Below are 19,131 nucleotides of genomic sequence, written 5' to 3'. Positions count from 1 at the left end.
GGCCACCAACACCCCACAGAAGAGACTCACACTGCCATAGAGACACATGCAGTTGCACATTCACAGTACAGAACCACTGGCAGGGGCTCTCAAATTGCAGTCATACACCCATGTTGGCTCTGCGTATGACGGCCCTGGCCACTCCCCTTACGAATTGAGTGGGTGACGAAAAAGCTACATGTCCAAGCTACAAACCGCTGCCTGCGGTGACATGACTGCATCCGATGTACACAGCACAGCGTAATCTCCTGCTGCCCAGGGCCCTCATGCATACAAGACCACAGGGAGACACGTAGATATCATGTCGAACTGGCTATGGGCACGTGCGCCTGGTCCCTTTATTGGCAGGGCCACATGTACAGTGACGCCTGTGTTGGACGTATGTGGGGTGAGTGTAAGCCAGTCTGCACGGAATGCTTGGTGCTGGCAACAACTTGAACATTGGACACCAGTGCAACGGAAACAGAAAACACATGCATAACAGAGTCAACTGCACAGTAACATGGTGGGAGCCGGAGTAAAGACAGAGGTCCCCCAATATTCAGTCAGGAGGTTCCGTGAGTTGCAGTGCACTGAGGAAGGGGCACTAGAGATGAGTGCGCATATGTGAAGGAATTGCTAGGATTGTGTCCCTTCGGGTTTGTCCTGATGCAGATGCAGTGCGGTGTGTTATACCTGCATCAACTTCCTCATCAACGTCCCAGGTCTCCCACTCTGCCTGAGGTGACTGTTGCATCCGCAGTCCGCAGCGCAATGCCGAGTAATGGTTCCGGGTGTGTGGCTCGACTACCACCTCCAGTATGCATTCCTGCTTTGGGGATGTTGCCTCCTGCCCTCCCATTGTCTGTGCCATCTCCCGTACGCACACTTGACACATCTTCCTCATCATATTCCCAGGTCTTCCACACTGCATTAGGGGACATAGCTGCGCAACATCTACACAGCACAAAACTCAATCACTAACGGACAATGGCTTGCAGTGCACTGAGTCACTGGCACCTGGAGTGCTGAGCAGAGTATCAGCCCGATGAAGGCATCCACGACAGGTCTGAGCAACTCCATAGGTCTGTCAGGACCACCATATCAACTCTGGCAGATGGTGTTTGGAGGTGGTCCTTGCGGTGGTGGCATGTGCCTTCTGTGGTGATGCGACGTCTGGGCCGGTCAGGACCCGAATCTATGTGTTTGCCCTGTTGGCCCGCAGTTGAGGCTGAAGGCTGCGGATAGCGCAGGGCCACAGTCACATGGCGTTGATGACCCCAAGGCCAACGTTTCAGGGGCCATCCAATATCTCAGAAGAAGGAGTCCCGGATCTGACCAGCACAGAGTTAGTGGCCCCGGATGCACCGAGGCCGGCACAGGCACCCAGCCACGGGACGGTGACTTGTGGTGCAGTCAGATGGGTCATGTGACCTGAGCTGGTCGCCATCAATGTCCGAGGTGTATATTGCAGGGGGTATCGGGGGACAGTGGAAGGTGTCCTCCAGGGCATGAACGCTGAAAGGTTTGATTTTATCCGGAAGCAGCAAATGGAGGAGTGGAATGCGACAGCCTCGTTGCCACCACCAATTCGGTATCAGCTACATGAGGATGAAAACTGCCCCCTAGTCCATAGACTCAGACGCCACCAAAGTTCGACCAGAGAGTGTCCATGATTGTTGGGGAACAGACTTAGTGGCACCGGGGCTGAGAGGAGATGCTGTCTGCGATGATGCCGGTACGCTGATATGAACTCAGCCATTGCAAAATGAAGAGTCTGTGACCTACTGGACCACAGTGTGGGCCGGACCCCGCGGTCAGCAGTGGCCCACAGCCACGTGTCGTTGGCTGGCGAGGCACAGAGTTAGTGACACAAGGGCAGTTGTCGGTAGTGTTCGATCACCTCCGTAACGATAATCTTGTTCCCTCTGGACTGCAACGTGTCATCCTCTTACGCCTCTCCGTGCGTGCGATGACATGTATTCTGCCTTTTGAATAACCAATGTTCAGTTCCAAATCTGTGACCCACTCGTGCACAGCGTAGTCCGAGGGCAGTAGCCCTCGTAGGCCCACAGACACGTGTGGTTGTGATGCCATGCACAGACTTGGCTTTATTCACAGAGAGGCTCAGAGCAACTGTACAGAATAAGCGTGTTCAACAATAAGCGCATTTGAGCTGATTAACTACAGCTTTGAAAACGAGTCTGTGAACATATTCCTGACCTCTCTAGGACCTGTCTAGTAGAATTAATTGAGGGCCAAACAGAGATACATGCCCCAATTAGATTTGTTATTCAGTAGGACTCACGTATGTCAGGCTTGACATCCGTTATACTACAAACAGGATTGTATTGTTTTATGTACACAGTTTTGTGTTAAAGTCTTGAGTCGTATATTTGTTTGTATTGTACTCACTTTATATGGTGTTTTCTATTTATTTTTTGTAAAGCATTTTGCATTGTATATATTCACAAAAACAACAAAAGAGGTGGATGTTGTAAATATATATTGTGAAGGTAACCTCGCGTTTGACTTAAGAAACAAAGAAGAATTAATCCATAAAATAAATGGAGCCAATGGCTATTAATAAACCATTGAGCTTTAAGTAGAATATTCAATTTATGGTGTCAGAGGTATTGTGTTTTTTCTGACAATTCACAGACTTGTTGACACCACATCGAAGGGGGTATAGTGACTTGTCCTATGCCTTAAATGGTGTTCACCGCCATGGTGTAATCATGACTCACTTCCAAATGTGTGACCTACCGGACCGTGGTGTAGGCCTGAGGCAGCGGTCAGCACGGGCCATTCACCGAGTGTCGCCGGCATGGGCTGGATGGCCCCACCGTCCTGCGTAGTTCAGGTTCAGTGGCACCACATGTTTGGACACCTCCGTGTATGTGACCCGGGTTTTGTCTGTACTGAGCTGCATCTTCCTCTCACTCCTCTCCGTGCGACCATTGGTGTGGACTCTACCATTCGTGATTTGCGCCTAGGTGCTGGATGTGGGACCTACTGGTCCGCAAGGTAGTCCTGGTCCCTCATCCACATATCGCCAGCTGGCGTTGAACAGGGTTAGTGGCAACACGTGTCGCCAGCTGGCATTGAACACGGTTAGTGGCACCACGTGTCGCCGGCTGGCATTGAACAGGTTTAGTGGCACCACGTGTCTCAGGCTGGAGTTAAACAGGGTTAGTGGCACCATGTGTCACAGGCTGGCGTTGAACAGGGTTATTGGCAAAATGTGTCGCCGGCTGGCGTTGAACAGGGTTAGTGGCACCACATGTCACAGGCTAGCGTTGAACAGGGCTAGTGGCACCACATGTCGCAGGCTGGCGTTGAACAGGGTTAGTGGCACCACATGTCGCAGGCTGTCGTTGAACAGGGTTAGTGGCACCACGTGTTGCAAGAAGCCCATATGGAACTATGCCTCACTGATCAAAGGGAGTCTGGTGCTGTTGCCGGTGGTCCAGATTTGGGTCGCTGCCATTCATGACTCAGGACACAGTTTCACACATGGGACCTGCGACCATTGGTGTGGACTCTACCATTCGTGATTTGTGCCTAGGTGCTGGATGTGGGACCTACTGGTCCACAGGGTAGTCCTGGTCCCTCATCCACATATCGCCAGCTGGCGTTGAACAGGGTTAGTGGCACCACGTGTCGCCGGCTGGCATTGAACAGGTTTAGTGGCACCACGTGTCTCAGGCTGGAGTTAAACAGGGTTAGTGGCACCACGTGTCGCAGGCTGGCGTTGAACAGGGTTAGTGGCAAAATGTGTCGCCGGCTGGCGTTGAACAGGGTTAGTGGCACCACATGTCACAGGCTAGCGTTGAACAGGGCTAGTGGCACCACATGTCGCAGGCTGGCGTTGAACAGGGTTAGTGGCACCACATGTCGCAGGCTGGTGTTGAACAGGGTTAGTGGCACCACGTGTTGCAAGAAGCCCATATGGAACTATGCCTCACTGATCAAAGGGAGTCTGGTGCTGTTGCCGGTGGCCCAGATTTGGGTCACTGCCATTCATGACTCAGGACACAGTTTCACACATGGGACCTACTGGGCCGAGGAGTAGGCCTGAGGCGACAGTAGAGTACGTCAATGAAAAAGGACTAAAGCTGGCCCGTGTCGTGGAGGCCATGTTGGTCTGAGGAGGCCGCCAAGGTCACGGGACTCAGGCCTGGAGCTTGCGCCGGAACGTGGTGGGCCCTCCTTGACACACGCTGATGTTGGCAGGTGATCAGTGAGGCCTGGCTGCGCAGGAGCGGGCCTGATGGGTTCGTGGTCTGGGAGGTGCTCAGCATCGCAGGCAACTCCGCTCTAGAGGACGGCATCGGCCTCGTGGCGAGGTGAGAGGTGCCGAGAGGCTTTCCGGAAGAGGACCACGCCCGGGGCTACCTGCTTCTTATTCACACCCCTCCACTGGCGCGGTGTATGACGGGCCATCCCACTCTGATCACACTTAGGGGGGACGTAACAGGCAAGATTTCTGCGAGGTCCCGTCCCCTACTGGCTGTGGTGGCATGGTTGTGTCCACTGTCCACTACACTCCATACACCAGAGGTGTACGTCGCCATGGATATAGGTGTGTGCTGCATACTGCGGTCTGTCCAGCACATCTCCTCCACTCTTGGCATTGTGTACTTTCCCAATCATAGTACTACTGCATCCTTCACACATGCCTGTTTGCCACCTCTCCCCACATTCAGCTGGTGTGTGCCTGAGGTGCCATGCCATTGAGAGCTCATGTTCACGGCTTGGCCAGGTAACCACTGTGAGTTGTTCTGTCGTGTCTGGTGGGTGGGCATGTTGTTGTGCATGTTGGTTGTGATTTTGTGACATGTGCAATGCCAGAGTTGTGATTTGCATGGTTGTGGATTTGAGGTGAGTGGGGTGTTCATTTGGAACTTGCCAAGAGGCTGTGCATTTCCCTTGTTGCCATCCTGGGTACGCTGGTTGGTGATGGACGGTCGGAGGATGAAGGTATCATGCACACTGGCTGTGTATTTGAAGGCAACATTGTTGGAGGTTCCACGGTGTTCTGTTGTTGCCTGCACATTCGGGTGGGACGTGTGCTTTCTGTTGCGGTGATTGTGTGCTGTGTCACCAGGGGGTACAGGTGGGACATGTGTGCTGTGGATTGCCCCCAACACGTGCATGCATCCTGCTATGGCGTATGATCCTTGCTTGTTCTCCAGCGTAACCTGCGCATTGTGTTGGACGTATGGGGACTGGGGTACCAGGGTGATGGTGATGTCCAAGACAGGTGTGAGTGACTTGGATGTGGCTGGCAGTGAGACTCCTCTGACTCTGACAGGTGTTGGTTGGGGGGTGCCAGGGGCCAACATGTGCAGTCAAGTCAGCAGCCTGGTGTGGGTTTGGATGTTGGTTGTCCGCTGTGTTGGTGCCGTAGGTCTGTTGGGCTATGATGGTCGGGATGCGTGGGATGGTTGTCCTGTTCAGCCTGTGGTGGATGGTGACATTGTCAGGGGTTGGGTCTGTGAGGCTGGTATGCTTCCTGGGGATCGGCTGTCTTTGTCTGCAATGCGTCTGGGGTGGTCCGGGGGGGGTGTTCCGGGTGTGGGTTGTGGTCCTGGGGTGGTGTGGGTGGATGTTGTGACCCTCTTGGGTGTTCCGGCCGAATGATGGGTGACTCCATGGCATCTGTTGCTCGTTGCCCTTCCGATGTGGCCCTGGGCTGGTCTCCCTTTTGTGGTGCAGGCTGCCATCCGACTTTACACCAGGTCAGAGCATGTGTAGATTTCCTGGTGCTGACGTGCCTTATCACCTGTTTTGTGTTTTTATCGCAGTTCTGTCTGGTCGTTTCAGAATGTTGAGGTGTGATGTTGTCGCGGCTTTTGGCACAGGAACGCCCACTCTGCATCTCATTAGCGATAGTTGCGGTGGGCTTCTGTGGCGATGTTTTGTGAGTCTGCTATCGCGGGTAAACTGGTGCTGTGAGCTATTTACACACGCTTGTGAATGGGGAGGTATTTTTATCACGACTTTGGCTGCGATAAAGTGACATTAGGTTGGCGATAGTTTCTTGTGAATATGCCCCTCTATGTACCAGACATCTTGCTGACATCCGATGCTGGCATGTCTGGTGGAACTCTCAAAGCTCCAGCAGTGCTTAGTGTCTGAGTGGAAATGATTGGCAAAAACAGTAGATCTGGCATTAATTTGCTGAAGCATGAAAATACAGATATACATCAGCCAGTGTTACATGAAAACATTTGCATGGGGTGGATTAGAGCTAATTGTGTTACTGTCTGTGCACTTTGGAAGTTTACTATGGACTCATTGTTCTAAGTGTTTTTTATATGTTTTATTTTTGCAAATGTGCATTTTGGTTGGGTATAGGCGCTGACAGTCAGATGATATGGAGCAAAAACAGATTTTGTCAGAATCAAGTGGCTTTGATTTACAGTGAATTCCTACTCTGAGTTTCCACTAGGCCACTATACAGAGGTTTGCATGAATGAAGAGTCCCAGGAGCACAAAAGGACCTGCGGGCCTGGTTTTGACAGTCTGTGAAGCCGAACTGTCTATTGAATATGGAGAACGCAGTCATGGAACAACGCCTTTTATATAGCACTCGAATGCCATTCGCAACACCCCCAGCATTACGACCTTCTCTGTGTATACCTTCAACCTAAATAGATTTTTTGGTTAAGTATTGAGTAAGAATTTCGAAATGTGTGCTGGTAGCATCCACCATTTGCGTTGTGTGGAATATACATTATTTCTTAATTTCTTAATGAAAAGACATTTGCATACAATGTTCCTTTGTAGCTGTGGCATCCACTCATTCATTGTATGGGAGCAGGTAAATAATGTCGTACAGGTGATGTGGATACACCTGTTCTCATTGTTTGTATTATTTTAGTTTTATGGCTCATACAGTTGTAGACATGTTTTACTGGCAGTGAAATAAATCTAACTCGTGGTTTATGTTTTTCAGCCAACCAAGCACACCCCAAGCACTGCATACAGGGCTACCTTTTTCCTATGCCGATAGCCTCTGGACCGGTCCCGCATCCTTCATACGACGCAACAGCAGGTGGGGTCCTAATGTACACCCTATTCATTTTATGTTTAATAAGCTTTATTAGCAACAAGATTGCAAAGAATAAAATACAATAATTACATGTGAAATACCAATTGGTGAGGCTAATAACAATTTTCATTTTAGATTTTACCTTATATCGGGCAGAGTATCAGCAGTTTTGTGGCTCAGCTGATCAGCGAATCTTGAAAATAGAGTAAATTCACTTTTGTTCAGGCTCTGTTTTAGACATCTAATCAGTCACAATCAAGTCTAGGCTGTAAGAAAAAGTCATCAATTCTGGTGGGCAGTCAGAAAGGATAAAAAAAAATGTTATGTGTTTATTTTTCATCTGTTTTTATTTTTCTGACAACGTAAACACTTTAGGGAGACTTAAAGTGACTTATCGTATGATAGACAACAAATAGCGAGACTCAATGCACATTTGGAAGATTCAAGGCAGCGCTCCCCAACCTAATGAACCATAGACACCATCGGCAATTGCTCCATCGTTAATTTGTTAATCAGACGGGGTATAAAAATGACCTATGTAAGACCGTCAATCACTTAAAATTTATCTCACTAGCCAAACTGCTGTCATAAAGGCATTTATCTGCTCACATAAAAAACAAGATGATGAAGGAATACTTGTGTTAATCCGAGACACTGACAATCGCTCAGACCATATTCCAGTCTCTCATTTTCCACCTGCTATGCCACTCTAGATAGTGACCTGGCAAATGCAAATCTATTCTGCTCCAGTAGGAACAGTCCAACCTGAACTATCACAAAAGGCCCTCTTCAGCAACCCCAGACCAGTTTCAGCTTATTTAGAACTCATCAGTAAGCAATACCATGATTCTTTTCTGCAAAGTGAGCATAAACCAATGAATACTGCTACACACACAGGGCCCGATTCACAGAACTAACTTAAGACAAAATCCTAAACTTACTACCATTTTGGTATTCACAGAAGGCACTTACTCATTTTGGTATTCACAGAAGGCACTTACTCATTTCGGTATTCACAGAAGTTAGGAGTCCTAACTTTAGGACTTCTAAATGCCTTCTGTGAATACCGAAAGTCTTAAAATTAGGATTTTTCTCAGTTTAGTAGTAGTATAGTTAGGACTCCTAACTTTAGGACTCCTAAATGCCTTCTGTGAATACCGAAAGTCTTAAAATTAGGATTTTGCTCAATTTAGTAGTCCTAAGTTTAGGACTCCTAACTTTAGGACTCCTAAATGCCTTCTGTGAATACCGAAAGCCTTAAAATTAGGATTTTTCTCAGTTTAGGAGTCCTAAGGTTAGGACTCCTAACTTTACACCTACTAAACTGAGAAAAATCCTAATTTTAAGGCTTTCGGTATTCACAGAAGGCATTTAGGAGTCCTAAATTTAGGACTACTAAATTGAGAAAAATCCTAATTTTAAGACTTTCGGTATTCACAGAAGGCATTTAGGAGTCCTAAAGTTAGGAGTCCTAACTATACTACTACTAAACTGAGAAAAATCCTAATTTTAAGACTTTCGGTATTCACAGAAGGCATTTAGGAGTCCTAAAGTTAGGAGTCCTAAACTTAGGACTACTAAATTGAGAAAAATCCTAATTTTAAGACTTTCGGTATTCACAGAAGGCATTTAGGAGTCCTAAAGTTAGGAGTCCTAACTATACTACTACTAAACTGAGAAAAATCCTGGGCCCGATTCACAGAACTAACTTAAGACAAAATCCTAAACTTACTACCATTTTGGTATTCACAGAAGGCACTTACTCATTTTGGTATTCACAGAAGTTAGGAGTCCTAACTTTAGGACTCCTAAATGCCTTCTGTGAATACCGAAAGTCTTAAAATTAGGATTTTTCTCAGTTCAGTAGTAGTATAGTTAGGACTCCTAACTTTAGGACTCCTAAATGCCTTCTGTGAATACCAAAAGTCTTAAAATTAGGATTTTTCTCAATTTAGTAGTCCTAAATTTAGGACTCCTAACTTTAGGACTCCTAAATGCCTTCTGTGAATACCGAAAGTCTTAAAATTAGGATTTTTCTCAATTTAGTAGTCCTAAATTTAGGACTCCTAAATGCCTTCTGTGAATACTGAAAGCCTTAAAATTAGGATTTTTCTCAGTTTAGTAGTTGTAAAGTTAGGAGTCCTAACCTTAGGACTCCTAAACTGAGAAAAATCCTAATTTTAAGGCTTTCGGTATTCACAGAAGGCATTTAGGAGTCCTAAAGTTAGGAGTCCTAACTATACTACTACTAAACTGAGAAAAATCCTAATTTTAAGACTTTCGGTATTCACAGAAGGCATTTAAGAGTCCTAAAGTTAGGACTCCTAACTTCTGTGAATACCGAAATGAGTAAGTGCCTTCTGTGAATACCAAAATGAGTAAGTGCCTTCTGTGAATACCAAAATGGTAGTAAGTTTAGGATTTTGTCTTAAGTTAGTTCTGTGAATCGGGCCCAAGATGAAGGAAGGAATGAAGGAATTCATCTCAGGCAGTGGTGGTTACTAAAGCCACATTTAAGCATTTGTTTGCACACTATGGCACCCTAGACTGAGACCTCCCACAAAGACCACCCATGCGCAAATCAGTCTTTGTTCTGCCCAAAAATGAACAGGTGAGCTCACATTATCTCGTATCTCCAGACAGGAACACAAGAAAGCCCATGTCATTGTCTACCCACAAGCGGGCAATTGACAATGTTGCAAGCGTCATTACCGTGCAAACTACTTCTGGTTCCTCTGGCCCCTCTCCTCAAGCAGGCCTAACATGACAGTCAAGCACAAAGCTCATTTTCATGTAACACTATCTGCTTTAGATTCCGGAATCTATGGAGTCTATGCCTTTAATAAACCTATAAATAGGTCTGCAACAGGACTGTCGTTTCGAGGGCAGTTTGAGGTAGAGCACAACTTCAAAATGTCCAGCTTTTTTAGACCTGTGATATAAAAAAAAATGCAGTCTTGCAGTGCTGTAGTTTCAAATTAACATGAATCAGCATTTTAGTTTTCATACTTAAAGATTTTTGATATATTCTGAATTGATAGCAATCCCAAGTGGCAGCCCACATTCTTAGCTTTCCATTGGTTGTGATAGTGAAATAATGAAGTCTCCATGAATGTATGGAAGGTGCCGGCAGATTGATTCCATCTCTCAGCACTGATATTTCCTCTGACAGTAGTCCACTTATGCGTAAATACTTAAGAAGGGGAATCCTGCTTGCAGACATTTCTCTCCCATCTGCTCAAGTAGTTGCACCTCCTTCTCCTTAGACACAGGGCACAAACAGTTCCGTCCTTTCGTTGCTCGCATTTTAAGGTATTCCTAATGCAATACTTCCGAAAACGCAAGACAGTGTACAGTTGTGCATGCCACTCGTTTCTATGGATTTTAATTGTCTCTAAATTCTTATCTGAACATAGGCATTGCTCCCAAAGCGAAATACACTTTGGAAAAAGTAATTCCAATGCTTGAGTTGCATCTTGTTACATGATGCCAATTACAATAATAGAATTGCACATAAAAGTATAGCACTTCAGACATCTGATGCCCTTATCTGACTAATAGTAGTATGACGATGCCCTAGAGACATCATCATGGCTTTAACTGGCCTGGAGACAGTCCTGTAGATCATATGAAGCGACTGAATAGGGAGCAGATCTTTCCGAAGATAGAGTCTAGGTACATGAACTATAAGTGTCCTGGAAAACTATAGAAAACGTGGTAGAACCATAATCTTAATGATAATACTTTTCTCTATCAGCACTAGGGGTACATGATGCCATCTCTTCCGATCCATTATAATCCTATTAAGGCTCTCCTCGAAATGTCTTTAAGTATCCTCCCTGCGTTATTTAATAGCCTAGCCCTGACAGAGTTTACTAATTGACAGCACTGAATTAACATACAGGACATTGTTTGGTGTCCAGCTCATAAGAGGCCTGGTTTTCCACACTCCTTAATTATCAGATCCCAGATGTAGGTAATTCTAGAGGTGGGGAAATGCCAGTCAATTTTGCAGGCCACTCGCAGTGAGGGCCTTATTCTAGTGTTTGCTGGAAAACATACAATTTTAAGCCAAGCTATAAATTATATTCCTTCCCCAACCATGTTTTTATTAGTGCCCCCTAGGAGACACAGATGAGTAAAATAACCACAGGGTCCTTTTTACCTACTTCTGAATAACAAGGAAAATCACCACAGTTAGTATGACTATACGTTTACCTTGAAAAAATTCATGCGGAAAAAGGGGTGCAACATCCTCGCTATCACACCATCCTTGCTCCATTAGGATCCCTTCTTACATCTTTTCCCTGGCACATGGAGGTCCCATCTCCAATTCCATACATGACCCCCAGGATCACTCATCCAAATCTGACTGTAAGCAATTCACTTGTTATGTTAATCGGTACCTAATATAGCGCATATGACTCGCCCCCAAAGGGGCATCTCGTGCTGTCGCAGATCTGATGAAAAATGCGACGGATCAAAATAACCACGTTCTGAGATGTTTTGAAGCCTGTGAAATCAGTGCATAATCAGATGTGCAGGGGCAACCTGAATAGTATTTCAGTGTTTCATAGTAGTACTGACATAGCTTAATTGCAGAAGAATGAAAAAAAGAAGTACTGAGAGATCTTCATCAGGGGACTGTAGAAGCTGGTAGCTTTAGAAATTGGGAGAGAGCGAATGGTAACTCTGGATGTATATGTGCATTTGCTCTGTTATAGGTCAGACATGCTAAAGTCATGCAGTGAATGTGAGACATGGCAGCTAGGCTGAGCAGTGGGATGGGACGCCGCATGATAGATCTCAGAGTTGAGGCATAGTTAGGAATGCACCCCGCATTAAGACCCTATTTAAGCATGTGAAATGAGTAAGAATGAAAGAAAGCTGAGTGGAATACTGAAATTCAGCAGTTTGGACATTTAAGTCATGGTGCAGCAAGATGTGGCAGGATAAGAGATGTGATACAGGATGCCATTATAAATTATGTTATGTCTATTTGTATAGCGTGCTAATCACCCTTGAGGGTATTCAGGCACTTTGCAGGTGGGAGGCGGCAGTCTCTCAAGGTGAGATTATCCAAAAGGCCAAGTCATCTTCTTGCGAAACTCAAGAAGGGTTGAGGAGGCTCTGGTGTGTTGTTCCATTCTTTAGGGGAGATGTAGGAGAAGGCGCGACCTCTGGCACTGTTTTTTTGTATGCGTGCTAGTGAGAGTTCAGCTGAGTGGAAGTGTCTGGAAGGTTGGTGGAAGTGTATGCTGCTGTTGAGGTAGGCAGGCATATGTTGTAAAATGCTCTGTATGGGTGTGAGGAGCAGTCTGAACTGAGTGCGTTTGTATATAGAGAGCCACTGGAATTCCTTGAGGTGTGGAGTGATGTGGGTACGTTGAGGTAGGTGGAGAATGAGGCTTTCTGCGGCATTTTGGATGGTTTGGAGTCTGTTCAGGAGCTGTTTGGTGATTACAATGTAGAGAACATCGCTGTAGTCAAGTCTCCAGTTATCAGGGCCTGTGTGACTGTTTCCTGGTGTTCTCTGGTAGCCACTTTAAGTTTTTTTGCATCATCCTCAGGACGTGTAAACAGGTGGAGGTCACCACATTTTCCTGTGCTGCCAGGTTAAGTTAGCCATCTAGGATGATGCTTAAGATTCTGACATGTGTGGTGGGGGTTAATGTGAAGCCGGGGTCTGCCGGAAACCAGGTGGAATACCAAGCAGAGCTTTTTCTTCCTAAGATCACCACTTCAATCTTGCCTGAGTTGAGCTTGATGCAGTTGGATCTCATCCAGGACGCTATCGTGGTAATGCAGGTGGCGAAGTTGGTTTTTGCCATATGATTTTTGTTGATTAGGGAGAGTATCAGTTGGATGTCATTTGCATAGGAAAGAATGATAATGATGATGTGCAGTCTGATGAGGTCAGACAGTGGGGCCATGTAGATGTTAAACAAGGTCAGGCTGGGAGATGATCCTTGGGAGATTTCACAGATCAGGTTATTGGCCTCCAAAGTATATGGTGGTATGCTGAATTTTCATCTTCTTCCTGTGAGAAAGGCGCAGATCCATTTGAGGGCAGATCGTCGGATGCATGTTTCATGTAGTCTTCTGGTCAGGGTGGAGTGGAAGACCCTGGCGAAAGCCCCTGAGAGGTCGAGCAGGATGAGAGCAGCTATTTCTCCATTGTTGAGGATCATCCGGATGTGGTTGGTTGCTGTGAAGAGGCCAGCGTCATTGCTGTGAATGGGTCTGAAGCCTGATTGAGTGATGTCTAGTAGTTGGTGTATATCGAGGTAGTAGGTGAGTTGCTTGTTGATGGCTTTCTCCAAGACCTTGGCTGGGTGGGGAAAATGGGAGATTGGATTGTAGTTTGGTAGCTGGGTGGTGTCTGCCAAAGGTTTTTTTTAGCTGTGCATTGACCATTGCATGTTTATAGACCTGCAGGAACATTGCGGTGGTGATGGAGTTGTTCATGATGCGGGTGAGTACTTTACTGATTGGGGAGGCACCCATGTTTAAGATGGGGTGTGAGTAGGGGTCAATCGGGGCCTGAAGTGGACGGTTCCCATGTTGTTGGTTTTCTCTTCCATGGTGATTGTTTTCCATGTAGTCAGGGAGCCCACAAGGTTTTTTTGTGGGTTGGCTGGACGTGAGGCTGCTGCGGTTTGGATGAGATAATGGTCGAAGTTGTTCTAGATGGTTTCAATTTTGTTGCTGGAGAATTCTGATTTTCACAAAGGTCTTGTGAGGGGGGTGATGCTGTTCTTAGTGGAAGCAGGTGTGCTGAAGTCTTTGATGGGCGTGACGCTCTCTTTGCAGCTATTGGAGCTGTTACCTACGTGCTCAGCTAAGACCTTCTTGGTTTCTCAGATCTGTTGCTGACAGGCATCTCAGTGCTGCTTTGAAGGTGCACTTGTCCATTACTTTGTGATTCATTCTTCATCTTCTTTCCAGTTGTTGTCAGTATAGTTTGGTTGAGCGGAGTTCCTCAGAGTACCAGCTTGCCTGGTTCCGGGTTCCCTTTTGGTTGTTGCATTTATGGGGTGCCAGGGAGTAAGCACAGTCTTTGATCCACTTGTCAAGATGTTTGATGTCGGTGCTTCGGTTGCCATGGAGTTTGGCAGGTTCATGCAAAAGATGTGGGACCAGCTTGAATTTGAGATGCTGCTGGCCATGCTGGTACTGGTGTCTTTTTGTTTGGCTAGGAATGCTGATTTGGAAGTGGATGATGGCTTAATTGATACAGGTGAAAGGTGTGGATGTGTGATTTTGGTACTGTTGAATGTGGCAAAAACTGGCTTGACAGTGAATGACGGAGTGGGTGGGTCTGGTGATATGTTGTCTCAGTCTGAGGTTTCCTAGGATATCGGGGAGGGCACCTGAGCTAGGGTTGTTCCGGTCTTCAAGGCAGAAGTTGAGGTCTCCTAGTAGAGTGCAGGGTTTGGAGTCGATGGTGAGAGGGGCAACAACATCTGCGATGTTGTTGATGAAGTTAGCTTGTGGTCCAGGCACTCAGTAGATGAGGGTTCCGTTCAGGGTGAATGTTGCAGATATATGCAGTTTGAAGTCTAGGTACTCCATGAAGTGGGGGTCACATTCTCTGTGGCTGTAGTGCAGCTGATGGTTTCTTTGAGAATAATTGTGATTCCTCTTGGCTTGTTTTGGCAGTGCTGTTGTGTGATCTTGAATCCTGCTGGAATTAATGTGGGAATGTCGGGTTCCTACTTGGCGGTCAGCCATATTGCTATAAGGAAGAGGAGCTCCTGGACGTCATTGTCCAGAATGTCCCAGATTTCCGTAGCGTATTTGTTGGCTCAATCGAAGACTTCTTGAGACAAAGATTCATTGTCAGTGAAAAAACCTCAGGAATGCCACAAAATATCAATAGTCCTACAATCAGAGTTTACTTGCAAATACTCTTGCAAAATGAAAGCTACTTACAGCCACAGAAAAAATGATCTGATCTGAATGATTATTTTTGTTTCACAATTAATTCCGATGTTTGCAATCATTAACTGAAATATATACACAACATGTAGAACCATATGGTTGGCAGTTGCAGCTTGCACAAGGTAACATCATTTTTGAGGGCAGAGAGGCCTGCTGTACATTATTTTATTTTGGCCAAAAGTAATTGTGCAAGTTAGTCTTTCTACAAAGGTGTGTTCCAACAGTTTTACGTTGCTTTGACCTTTTACCTTTGTTGGGGTGCTGTGACAAACTACATACATGTAGTAAGGAGACCCAGCAACATGCAGTTCGTTGGTTCTTAGTTGGATGTTCTTCATTGGCCTTCCAACAGGTCACAGCCCTGGGTTGTAATTATGCGCTGCACTTGAGTCTGGTGGTTTTGTGACACACAAACCTTTCCATCCTGCTAGCGCTCAAAGTTTTTAACATGTCTGCTACTATATCAATACATCAAACACACAAAAGGTGATGGGAGGAATGCTTGCAATTCGTCTAATCACTGGCAATTGCTGGTGCAGCAATCCAGCCAATCGTTCTTTTGCCCACCATGCCACCTCACCTGGCCATATGTAAATCAGCCTTGGTCCTGCACCTATAGGAACAGTCCATCCTGATATGCCAAGCAGGTTCTGTCAGAACCGAATATGGTGTAACGCTCTCAGTGGCCAAGGATATGCCAAGATGTGAAGAGGCCCAATTAGGCCAAAACGGTCATGAATTGCGTGTGTTTCATTTCCAAGAGGACCTGGCTTGGCAGTTCGGGCTGAAGTTTTCCTACTGGAGCAGGACCAAGACTGAGTTGCATATGACTGGGTCCAATCTGAGGTGGCATGATGGGCAAAAGAATAATGGTTGGCATACTACCCTGTGCACTTGCCAGTGGGTAGGTGTATTGCCAGCAATCTTCCCATCAGCCTATGTGTGTACAATATCAATAAAGCAATCGTTTCCTAGGCCACACATGTGGACTCACAGCGTACTGAGTGTTTTTAGAAACATATTTTTTAATATTACATTTTCTTTGTACATAATCAAAGACCACACATTTTGCATAATGCTTAAGAGATTTTACTGTACAGAAACATGCAGGATGAGACTTCTTCCAATCTGGGACACATGTCGTCTGGTGACAAGAGCTAATCCAATCTGACAGCCCCATACACATTTGCCACAGCTCTTAGTCGGCGCTGCACTCCACAGTAGTCACAGCCTACGCGACGAATGAAACATGATCAGAGTATGCCGTTTTACTCCCGTTTAATCACAGAGTGGTGTTATTTTCACTTGAACAGTGTACAGAGGATTCTGGACGGCGTTCATCGTGCTGGCTGTCGCTGCCTGCCTCGTCGGAGGTCTCCTGCTGGTGTGCGCGGTGCCCTTCGTCAGCGCGCGCTTCTATAAGGTTGCCGCCGGATTCCTTATCACCTCTGGTAAGCTGCCAAGCCTGGTTAATCGGATACTCCGCTGCATGAAATGCCAAGCCCTGAGCCAACTGTGCGTCAAGGGCAGAACTGTGTGAAATGTGGGGCTATTCCAGTAATTGATACGTGGCACGTGATGTCTGCGAATGTGCTGTATGGATTTCAGTGCCTGTAGGATTTTCCATCTAATGCTAAATGATTATTTGTTAAAGTGCGTTGCATGGTATGCATGCGCTTCTTTTCATAAACCTGGGAGGGCTGTAACGCCCCTGCAGCTCAGCATCCCTCACAGATAGGGGGGCGCAGGCAGCATTCCCAGTTGTCCCTCAGTGTTGGCGGGCTCCTAACAGGATTTTCATTGCTTCGCCAGTTTAAATTCTCAGTGTGGCCGAGGATTACCCAAACCTCGATTTTCACTGAAAACCCAGCAGGGCGAGGTGTCCAAATGTTTGTAAAATAAAGAGTGCACATGAACAACAAGACTGAAACGTAACAGAAAAATTGAGCTTAGATAAATTCCACTGAATGGAATATGCTACTTTATCATAAGGATTGCATCAAACGGAGCACAACACCAGGAATTCAATGGAGTGGCATAACTGCAAACCATTATGTACCTTGATGCTTTTTCACACATGTCCACATAAACCAAACCATTTAAATCCCATGAAAATTACAGAACAATGCGTTCACATTACCATGATGTAGTTGTCAGGTAGCGGCACTGGCATGAGAAGTGTGCGATGAGCCCTGCAGCATATATGGAAAATGGTGATCTATATCTCCTAGTTGGATAGTGAAAAACACTTATAATTGCAGAGGTCTCCTCTAGCTTTTTACCCTGGTGCCATTGCACCTGCTACACCATTGATAGCTGCACCCCTCAGTAGGTGGATGTTGCAGTGAATAATTGTGCTGCCATTGCAAAGTCCTACAAATAAATATTCCTTGAATGTCGCGTCTGCAATGTTGCTTCCTTAGTGAGGATAATCTCCTAAAAGATGCCTTTGGTTTAAAGGAGTTTCACCAACAGAAAATGATTCGGGTTTCCTGCCAGAAATGTTTTTGTTTGCTGACATATCACAGATGCTGCGGATTCTCCTGCCACCTGTGTGCAATATACGTATATCACATACATATAGGGGCATAGTTATCAAATGATCGCGCCGCAAGCCACCTTGCTGAGCTGTGCTGCGCGGTAGGGACAATGCGGGATTGTGCCATATTCAACATTATTCGGCACATTCCTGCCATTTACAGCGCTGACGCACACTTTGCTGTCTAGTGTTCTACAATGCAATAACACAGAGTGAAGTCACAGAGTGGGGCTCTCCCCCACAGAATGAGAGTTAAGGAAAAGTAGAACACCACCCACCTTCTACTCATATAAAGAAATCAAAATACACCCACCCCATCAAGAAAGACAGAAATTACATTCCACAGAGAAATACCAATGTCAACATATAACTGGCATTGGCATAACCAATCGGTCTCGCTTTTGGGACCTTATAAGTATTTAGTTATGCAGCACAATATCCTTTGTGCAACAACATTAACTGTTACATGGCTAAACACTTATAAGGTCCAAGGACGAGACCTATTGGCTATGCCAATGCTTATTCCATTCATTTATAGCTTGGCTAGTCCAGGATTCTAGTTTGAATTCTTATGTTTGCCGTTCTAAATGAGTGATGGGATATCAGAATTATGCGTGCCAGAATGCAAAGAAACAAACACTGGCCAAGCTAGTGGCTTTTTCAATGGCTTTTTTGTGTGCAGTTGTGTCTTTCTCCGATCTTCGGTTTGCCCTACTCATGAATTTTTAAGAGTAAGACATATTTTCTCTTGGAAAACAGAGCTCTGGTGTATCCAACGTCCACGGTGAGGCGCTCATGCAGTCCCGGTTTCATCATTGGAACTCTCGGATCTGTAGTCCTGTATTTTTAAATTAGGACAGCAATTCACATGATGCAAAGGGATTTAAAAAAAAATTAACACACCATACTGGAAAAGCTACTTATGATTCCTCCTGAGAAACATTAGCGCTCTGGGAAACAAGCATTCCCTTGGCAAACCCAATGGATCATGCCTATGAGAGCTTTCGGCAATGATTTTTAGGCATGCAAAAAGGAGAGCAGCTGCTGTGCAGTATGGCTAAAAATGATTATAAACAAGTAGACACTGTGCATGTATGTGGTGGATGCAACCTCTGAGGGCAGTGTCAGTACAAGTTGCAGCAAGAGGATAAGTAGGTAGTGTCAGCACAAGTAGTTGGTGGGTGCGACCTGAGGGGGCAGTGTCATTACAAGTTGCCGCAAGAAGATAAGTAGGTAGTGCCAGCACAAGTTGACAGAGGGCCGGTAGTTGGTGGGTGCGACCTGAGGGGGCAGTGTCAGGACAAGTTGCCACAGGAAGATCAACAGTCGATATGAACACATTCGACGTCTCGGCCCAAGCTGAAATAAACAATTGTAATAGACGACGCGCGAGCACTCCTGTGGCTCGGTCTGGGTGTGAAGATGAAACAGTATGTAAGGCAGAAAGGAGTTCCTAAGTGCTGCTGGCTGGCCTAGCGCTTGGCAGCTGCACGCGTGCACGCTCACGAGCACGCAAGCGCTAGGCCAGCCAGCAGCACTTTGAAAACTCACATACAAAATGTCTCTCCGAGCAGCGCATGCATTTGCAATGCAATAGGTCTCGCATTAT

General features: G+C 46.1%; 1 protein-coding gene across 1 annotated transcript in view; it reads left to right on the top strand.

Annotated features, from left to right (window-relative positions):
- LOC146829180 (transmembrane protein 182-like) overlaps window positions 1-19,131 on the top strand; it is a 341,609-nt gene that overhangs the window by 165,551 nt on the left and 156,927 nt on the right. Inside the window, exons 3-4 of the mRNA XM_085607825.1 lie at window positions 6,944-7,042; window positions 16,297-16,434. Coding sequence (XP_085463951.1) covers window positions 6,944-7,042; window positions 16,297-16,434 — 237 coding nt within the window. The remainder of the gene's footprint in view (window positions 1-6,943; window positions 7,043-16,296; window positions 16,435-19,131) is intronic.

This window comes from Triturus cristatus, chromosome 5_2 (assembly GCF_964204655.1).
Source record: "Triturus cristatus chromosome 5_2, aTriCri1.1, whole genome shotgun sequence".
Taxonomy (NCBI): domain Eukaryota; kingdom Metazoa; phylum Chordata; class Amphibia; order Caudata; family Salamandridae; genus Triturus; species Triturus cristatus.
The sequence above is the reverse complement of the archived record's forward strand: the minus strand, read 5'-3'. Positions and strand labels throughout refer to the sequence as shown.